This window comes from Arachis hypogaea, chromosome 6, assembly GCF_003086295.3.
Source record: "Arachis hypogaea cultivar Tifrunner chromosome 6, arahy.Tifrunner.gnm2.J5K5, whole genome shotgun sequence".
NCBI lineage: Eukaryota > Viridiplantae > Streptophyta > Magnoliopsida > Fabales > Fabaceae > Arachis > Arachis hypogaea.
Window position 1 is genome coordinate 93,461,393 of NC_092041.1, and position 7,778 is coordinate 93,469,170.

Genomic DNA, 7,778 nt, shown 5'->3' on the forward strand with positions numbered 1-7,778 from the left:
ACTCAATAAATACATTAAGGCATCAAATGGAATTAAAGTGAATAAAATTTAGCAAATAAGGGACTAAAAAGTATGTTTTCACTTTTAAGCACAATTTATGGAGAGTTTACAAAACCATGCTATTTCATTGAATAAATATAGAAAAAGTTGATAAAATCCACCCAATTAGAGCAAATAAATACCATGAAATGTGGATTTATAAGAGAGTTAGAAACTTTGTTAATGGCGCACGAAGAGTTGTTAGACAAGTATAAGAGACCTAACAATTTTGTACAAGCACATGTTGTAACACCTTACCATACAGAACTTTACGCCTTGGTTGTAAATCAACGGTGGTGAGGTATCACGACCAAGGTTGTGAGAACTGGACCGATCATTGAACCGGTCAAGTGACTGGTTTAATGGTTTAATGGTCCAACTGGAATTCAACCGGGGTTGAACCGGTTTAGTTAAAATATACAATAAAATTATAAAAAAATTCAATATATAATAACAATAAACTGAGTTTTCTTAATAGCAAAAGATTTGTTAACCAAACATTTGTTCCTTTCATAAGACCATCTTAATCTTAGATTCATTAAACAATACATTGCCATGGCAATTGATTATTACAGCTTCCACATGCAGCAATCATAAGGAGGGGGAACAATTAAACAGAGGATGTCCCTGTCTCCAGTAGAACCGTGTCAAATATTATCACAATTGTCGTTTCTTTTAATCAAGAGAGGCAATAAGAATTAAAAGATAAATAAATACAGAAACTCGAATTTAGTACTTCCACATATCAATAAAACCTCAGCAACAAGAAGAAATAAGAGATCAGAGCTCAATTTTGTTAGATGATGAAGAAACAGAGGAAGAAGAATTTAATCTAATCGCATATCCAATTGCGATACCAACTCGCAAAGTTAACACAACAACATGCAAGCAAAAGGATATGGCGATTATGGTGAGGAACACGCAGCTGCGATGGCGCCTGGCGAAAAGAGGCAGAGGAAGGAGGAGATTGAGGGTGCTCCACCACCATCTCCAATCTTCAGTGGTGATGTCGCTAACGATGCTAGTAGCAACATTACCGTCGATGCCTCTGCAAAAGGGAAAGGGAAGGCGGTTGCGGTGATGGAGATGATGAACGCGACTCCACTAGATCTGATCTGCGACACCAATGGTGCAGTGCTCCAAAAACCGAGATGAGCAAATGGCAGCTACATCGTTGCAGAGAGGAAGCAAGCGGACTTCAGAGATGACGAAGAAACACCCAAAAGAACCGCTTTGTGTCACAGAAGTAGAGAACAAGGACCAAAATAGATCATTTTTATCTTGAGAAGTCGCGTTGTCATTCTGAAAAATGGATAAGAACTGGGTTGGTAATTAACTCTTGAATTATGTAACTTTCTAAGTTTTTTCATGACATCCAAGTTTGGATTCATCGGTCATGAGCTGTTTATTGCTGATAATGCCTTGGCAAATGTACACAATTGAACAAATAGCTTAGTGGTAATAAGATCTAGGAAGTATGCAATGTTCTAATATCAATCCTCTAGAAGACATTATATACTGATTATTCATTCAAAGACAAAATTATATACTAATAATTCGCACCTTAATTGTATGCTAATTATTTGTTCAAAAACATGAAGAAGCATATTCTGGAATATATAAAATGATGAGAAACATATGCAGAAGCTCTTATCATATGCAACCTAATTCAGTTTTAATCCAAACATGACTGCTAGAGCATGTAGCAGGAACATGATGCTTCTGCTTTCCCTCGTATGTAATGATCACAAATTTAAGGTCATGTGATGCTCTCTCAACGTGTTTCCTCACAGTGCAGCCTACATTGGTGCACCTGAAGTAACTCCTGCAGCAAAACAGAAACAGGCCAGTCCAAGTTCAGCTTTGCAAGTTGCATGAAGATGAAGGGGAATAAGAGAGCAACAAAAACAGTTAAGAGGAGAATGGCTACCTCGGGTTGTGATTTCCTCCACTGATAACCATCATCAAGGATGTCTACTTAGCTGGTACTTTGTACAACAACTATAGGTTCGCAAATAGCTCTAGTAGCTCACGTCATTTTGATGTCCCGTGATAGTCAAATTCATCCAGCTCAATTAGATTGGTTATCCTTGGTGAAGCTCAGTGATTGAGTGGGGCAACCATATAAAACATCACGGCAGATGGTGCTCTTAAATGTTAAAATTATGAGTGACAACTCACATGATAATGAAATAAACAAATAATTCCATGACAGACCATTCCATGTAAGGATTATACCCAAAATAATTAAGATTTGAAAAATAGAAATAATGATAAAGAAGACAGCAGTAGAGCATGTACCTGATAGGTTCATAGATAAATGAGGATGTGCATCAGAAATTCTCCTTAGACTTGCTTTAACAATCTCCTTAGCTCATCATTATTATGAACCTCAAACATCCATGTGATTATTACTTTCTAAACTTTGCCAAAAAAAAAAAAAAAGAACACAAAAGTAAGGTTAGGACAAAGTTTCTCATAATGGTATTTATCCAATTTTCTTTATGTAAATATTTCATATACTCCTGGTGGAATTTTCACCTATAAGAAGAAAATTTAAGCTCATAATTAGGCACCCGAGACAGAAGAAAGGCACAATTACTGGGGAATGAAACTTACATGAGAACCATTCCATGAAAGAGTTGGCACTTCAGCTGCTTGAGCAATCAATGGTGAACCAATTTTATCTCCCAGTGCTGCCATAGATACAGCTGGAGGTCCAAGAAATACAACTCCTTTCACTTTTAATGCATCAAAAGAAGTTTATCAGTATAGCCATATAGTGAAAAATTCTCCTTCCTATATGTTAATAAATCAATGAAAACATTGCTCTAAAAATTGTTTAGCTCACCATATTGCCTTTCCAAATCAATTTCTCCAAAACCTGCATTATTTGCTCCAGATATCTTGAGATTTGATCTTAGGAAAAGAGCTATCACCTGCATCAAAAAGTTACCAAATGAGAGAACCAATAAAGTAACAAATTGTTAATAGACCCCATAAAACCACAAATCAACAGCATAATAATAAAGAAGCCAAATAAAAATTTTAGTTTAGAAAGGATGATTTTCTTTTGAAGCAGCACAGTTATTGTGAACTCATATACTGATTCTTCTTCACACAAACAAAAACATACTGCATAAGTACATATGTATATATATACACTAGATCAATGCTTTTCCATCACATACATAAACAGATAAATACTATTGGAATGAGTTAGTTTTGAAATTTACTAAAAACTTAAATACAATAATAAAAGAAGTAAGGAAATACCTACCATTATAAGATTGTGACAAAGAGCAAACTTACCATGCTGATTGATCTTCTAAAGAAGAACTATATATAAAATAAAGTCAAACGTCTTTGACATTTGTTAAATGCTTTCTTCTTCGTTCATTTTTCCATGCATAATAATCTAATGTATTTAAAAGAGAATTCTTAGCATAAAATTATCATTATGTTCTCTTTTGGTATTTTTCCAGGCTGTTGACAAAGTATTGCAATCTTTAACTTTGCTTCTAATTTTCATCTATATATATATATATATACAGCAGCTCAAATAACATAATGAACTCCTGAAGCAAAATACCAGTTAGAAAAATAAATGGCCAACTCAATAAGCAATGTATTTCAATACATTGCACTACTCACTAAAAAGGCAAAACCACCACAATCTTTAAACTTGGTTGTAATAGTTTGTGTCAATGTACTGTATCCGAAAGCATCTACAAACAGATCAACGTGTTGTTTGGAAGGAAAATCCTCAGACCAGATTGTAGCACATCAGTTAAGAGTACAATGAAAAAAGAGGAAATTCCGATGTGCTTACCTGTGACATCCCTTGAAGATGTTAGAGATCTATCCGTCATTATTGCTCCTTTGCCGCTCAAGGCTACCAATCTTTCTGCTCTGGTGGAAAATGAACCCGACTTACTGTTCAACGAAGATGAAAGCGAATGCCGCTTGGTTAATGGTCATAGCATTTTTGTCTAACAAATCAGCGGCGAAGAAGAAGAAGATTCTATTTGATGTTGTTGCAGCTAGTTATGAAGATCCACTAAATCTTGTCGAATCTCACTTAGCATTCCCTTGGCGGCATGCAGAGTCTTCAATTTGCCAACGGCTTCGGCACTATGACCGGTCTCATCTCCCTTCTTCGGTTCGACGATTTCTTCCAGAAGATTAGCATCCCAAATATCAGTGCTGCCAAGGTCGTCGTAATCAGGACCACCAAACCCAAGATGGAATCCAAGCGACACACCCAGCACTGACTCGATTGTATGCACAAAATTGGAGTTCAAAGACATCGCGAACGAGTGAGGGTAAGAAGGACCGAGTCAAAATTGAGCGAATCTACTGTGACCTGTGAGCTAAGAATTGAACCAAGAAACAAAATATGGGCAAAAGAAATATTTAAACCATATATTTGACTCTACCAAAAAAAACTACAGATTTGAATTTCAAAAATTTTTTGGTTGAAACTTCCCCGCTCAATAAATGTTATTTAAACACTTTAATATCAAAACTGGACACTTGTCATACATTTGAACTGAATACTTGTTGATCAATTAGCCTATACACTTGTCGAGCATTGAACCTACTACTACTTTCCTATAATATATATAATAATATAATAATAATAATAATATAATATAATATATAATAATAATAATAAAATAATATAATAATAATAATATAAATATATATATATATATATTTTGATTAATTAATTAATAGATAGATAATAGATAGATGCGCTTATGCAATGTATGTAAATACTAGGATATTACAAAAACACAAAAAACATTGTTTGTAGGAAGTATATCCGAACTCTAATCCCTAAAAGAGAAACACATCAAGTATTGTGCAACTAACACCACTTTAGTTCCTTATGACCAACTGATGCCAAAAAGGTGCTAGTCCTTAAACCATTTTCCACCAAAGGTACGCCCTGGGGCATAGAGTAGAGAGGGTTCAGAAGTAGAATTTCGGTTTGAGTAACCACTGCAGAAAGCATTTTTAGAACCAGAATTTGGGTCTGAGTAACCACTGCAGAAAACATCAAAACAAAAAGAAGCAACAAAATAATAGTTTAATTAAACACCATCATGTATAACATGTAGGAGATAATGGAACAGAAACTGCATTTGAAGTAATTCTCACTCGTAGTAGTCTGAATCTGAGTCTTCTCCACCTGCAAGTTTTCGAGCTTCTGATTTTTTCCTACAAACAACAAAGTCATTTTAAGTAGCAATAAATTCAACTATACATGGATATATTGAGGGAGGTAGTTGAATGAAACCTCAATTCCCTTGATTTTGCCTTTATTTCTTCAGCACTGCCAAGATTACAAATATTGCAGCACAAGGGAACGATTTTGGCAACCGAAGGACCACCTATGACACAAAAATGAAAAATGTCACTGTCTCTAACAGTATCTGATAGTAAAAAGAAGTAAACAAAGAAAAAATTTAGTAAAGATACCAGATTTTGGAGGATCTGGATGAGGTTCACAGTAAGACACGTGAGTATCCCGATTAGGCTTTTGATGAACTAGGGCATAAAAATGCCTAGTAGGAGAATTTCCAAGTATCGGCTGAGCCTTAAAGTGCAATAATCGAATAAAACCAATCTTCCTTATATAAAAACACATGTCCTCACAGCGTTGAGAAACCTTGTATTGTTCTTTCTGGAAAACAATTAACAAATAATTATTTTTCTACATGAAAGCAATAAAGCAAAACGAAATCAACAGATTAAGATTGGGAAAAAAAATAACCTCCTTTCGATTTTTGTTGTAATGTTGCATTGCCACTAATGGATAAGGAAACACATCCTCAAGCTTCTTGCTTTGGTGTGAACACTTAAATCTGTAGCAGTGGAGACAAATCACGGTATTTGAGGCACTGATAAGAAACTGATATAATGATCTATGTTACTATCAATCATAATTAAGAAAAAAGAAACATAATTGTGTACTCACACTTTTTTCCCTTTACTACGAGGATGCTCAGGCGCATTCCTTCTGGCGGAGCGCTCAGAGTTTGGTCTTTGATTACAAACAAAATTTATGAGATAAAGAAACTTACAAAACTAATATATTTCTATAAATGATTATTAAGTAAACAATAACAAAGCTTTTTTGTACTCACATTCTTTCTTGTTTACCATGAGGATCTTCCAGTACAATGCTTCCAGTGGAGACCTTACCACGCTTTGGTCTGCATTTTCATATACAAATTGTATGAGATCTCACAATAAATTAAAAAGTTTCCAGATATATAGACAACAAAAAGAGAAAGCACGAAGCTCATAAATAGTAACAACCCTGACCTGCGAGATGTCGAATCACTGTAGTTAGCTACACGATGATGAGATCTAAGATTGTACGGCACTCGCAATGGTTCCATGCTGTCTCTGGATTTCAATAAAAACACACACAAAAAGGTGGAGGGGAAAAAAGGGCTTACTGATTTGTATACAACAAGAGATGAGGAATCAGAGACAACATACAAACACCAAAAGAATGATTTTGAAAAAATGAAAAGAAAGTACAAGGAAGCTTCAAAGCGCACCTACAAGACAAAATTAGACAGGAGGAGTGCATGTTATGCTCATTTACAATTGCCCAACAGCAAAAAGAATTTCTGATATGCATGTCATAAATTCATATAGTTGTCCAGAGCAGACCATGTTTCTGCCATGTTTGCATACAAAGCAGAAAATCTTTGTTGACTCAACCAACCTCCCAATTTGTAATCCATATAATAGCTTTACCATGCAATGCTGCCTCTAACATGTTCATGTCAAAGTGAGTCAACTAAGACGATTAGACTATGGCTAACCTCAATAGAGTATTCATACAGTCGGTCTTAGCAATTTATTAAGAAGGCAAGTTCGTAACAACCACTGTATTTAGGCTCTAAATCGTTGGCCAATGAGGTTAGCTACTATCATAGCAGAAGAGAAGGAACAAGAAGAACCTAAGCAAGATAAACCCCTTCTCTTCTTTAAAGGATGGTTTAACGAGTTCATATTAACAAGGTTTATTAGAATTGTTGTATGATCCATTCTCAAAAGGAAAATTCTTTTATATAATGTAGGAATTGGCTTTGATCTTTGGAGTTCTTGTTCATTAACTTCCAGAAATCCTAAAACTCACTCCTCCTCTCAGACATCATATCAATATAACATTTGTTTACCAAACAACTTAACATCAGAGAGGAGGTAGCAAATAAATGAATAATTACGAGTGAACTCGGATTTTAGAGGAGGCAGCCATGGAACTGCAGAAGCTAAGCAAGTTGAAAGCCTCTTTAAACCTGACAAAGCAATGACTCGTATAATATAAATTCTCTAAATTTTGAATTTTATTTTAGAATATAAAATATAATCTCTTACTATTTATTTCATAAATAAAAATAAAAAAAATTATGAAAGACAAAAAATTTAATAATATGAGTTCATATTTTATCCTTTAAAATAAAAATTCAAAATTTAAAAGATTTAAATTCATTCCAAAAGCCCTAAAGCAGTATCTCGAATTCTCAATCATTAATCAACCACAATCATCATACGCTCGAATAAATAATTAAAAAAGAAAATGCAGAAAACAACAAGAATCGAATAAACCTAGGGAAACATAGAACAGCGTGAGAAAGAACCAAGAAAAAGGAGAAACAAAGTAGGAAAAAAAAGTATTACCTGGTTGCGGCAGAAGGAAATTGAGATGAAGA

At 34.6% G+C, this 7,778-nt stretch overlaps 2 protein-coding genes across 6 annotated transcripts; both read right to left on the bottom strand.

Annotated features, from left to right (window-relative positions):
* Window positions 1-534: 534 nt before the first annotated feature.
* On the bottom strand, window positions 535-4,560 carry LOC112696975 (uncharacterized). Of its 5 annotated transcripts, XR_011862495.1 has the most exons (6): window positions 3,872-4,560; window positions 2,891-2,978; window positions 2,659-2,780; window positions 2,341-2,457; window positions 1,970-2,188; window positions 1,517-1,864 (listed from the first exon to the last, which is right to left on the bottom strand). XR_011862495.1 is itself a non-coding variant. In XM_025749940.3 (5 exons), exons 1-4 carry the CDS (start codon window positions 3,878-3,880, stop codon window positions 2,386-2,388), a joined length of 291 nt encoding a protein of 96 aa, XP_025605725.1. In that variant the 5' UTR covers window positions 3,881-4,530; the 3' UTR covers window positions 535-1,341; window positions 2,341-2,385. The 5 variants fall into 5 exon arrangements, 1 of the variants encoding a protein (XP_025605725.1); XM_025749940.3 differs by lacking the exons at window positions 1,517-1,864; window positions 1,970-2,188 and adding an exon at window positions 535-1,341 and having other exon boundaries at window positions 3,872-4,530; XR_011862497.1 differs by lacking the exons at window positions 1,517-1,864; window positions 1,970-2,188 and adding an exon at window positions 872-1,341 and having other exon boundaries at window positions 2,341-2,462; window positions 3,872-4,519.
* A 198-nt stretch (window positions 4,561-4,758) lies between these two features.
* On the bottom strand, window positions 4,759-7,778 carry LOC112696974 (uncharacterized). Its single transcript, XM_072197320.1, has 10 exons — window positions 7,747-7,778; window positions 7,293-7,364; window positions 6,376-6,459; window positions 6,195-6,263; window positions 6,026-6,091; window positions 5,822-5,912; window positions 5,527-5,731; window positions 5,345-5,438; window positions 5,206-5,265; window positions 4,759-5,091 (listed from the first exon to the last, which is right to left on the bottom strand). The coding sequence occupies exons 2-10, from the start codon at window positions 7,322-7,324 to the stop codon at window positions 4,959-4,961; spliced, it is 834 nt and encodes a 277-aa protein (XP_072053421.1). The 5' UTR covers window positions 7,325-7,364; window positions 7,747-7,778; the 3' UTR covers window positions 4,759-4,958.

Excerpts from the sequence above, each read along its gene's own strand:
- LOC112696974 (XM_072197320.1), bottom strand. The coding sequence starts at position 7,324 with ATGGCTGCCTCCTCTAAAATCCGAGTTCACTC. Across the intron at positions 5,732-5,821 it reads ACAACAAAAATCGAAAGGAG|AAAGAACAATACAAGGTTTC; the intron begins GTTATTTTTTTT and ends ATTGTTTTCCAG. Across the intron at positions 5,266-5,344 it reads GCAAAATCAAGGGAATTGAG|GAAAAAATCAGAAGCTCGAA; the intron begins GTTTCATTCAAC and ends TGTTGTTTGTAG.
- LOC112696975 (XM_025749940.3), bottom strand. Across the intron at positions 2,781-2,890 it reads TGATTTGGAAAGGCAATATG|TGAAAGGAGTTGTATTTCTT; the intron begins GTGAGCTAAACA and ends ATGCATTAAAAG. Across the intron at positions 2,458-2,658 it reads TTTCATGGAATGGTTCTCAT|AAAGTAATAATCACATGGAT; the intron begins GTAAGTTTCATT and ends GGCAAAGTTTAG.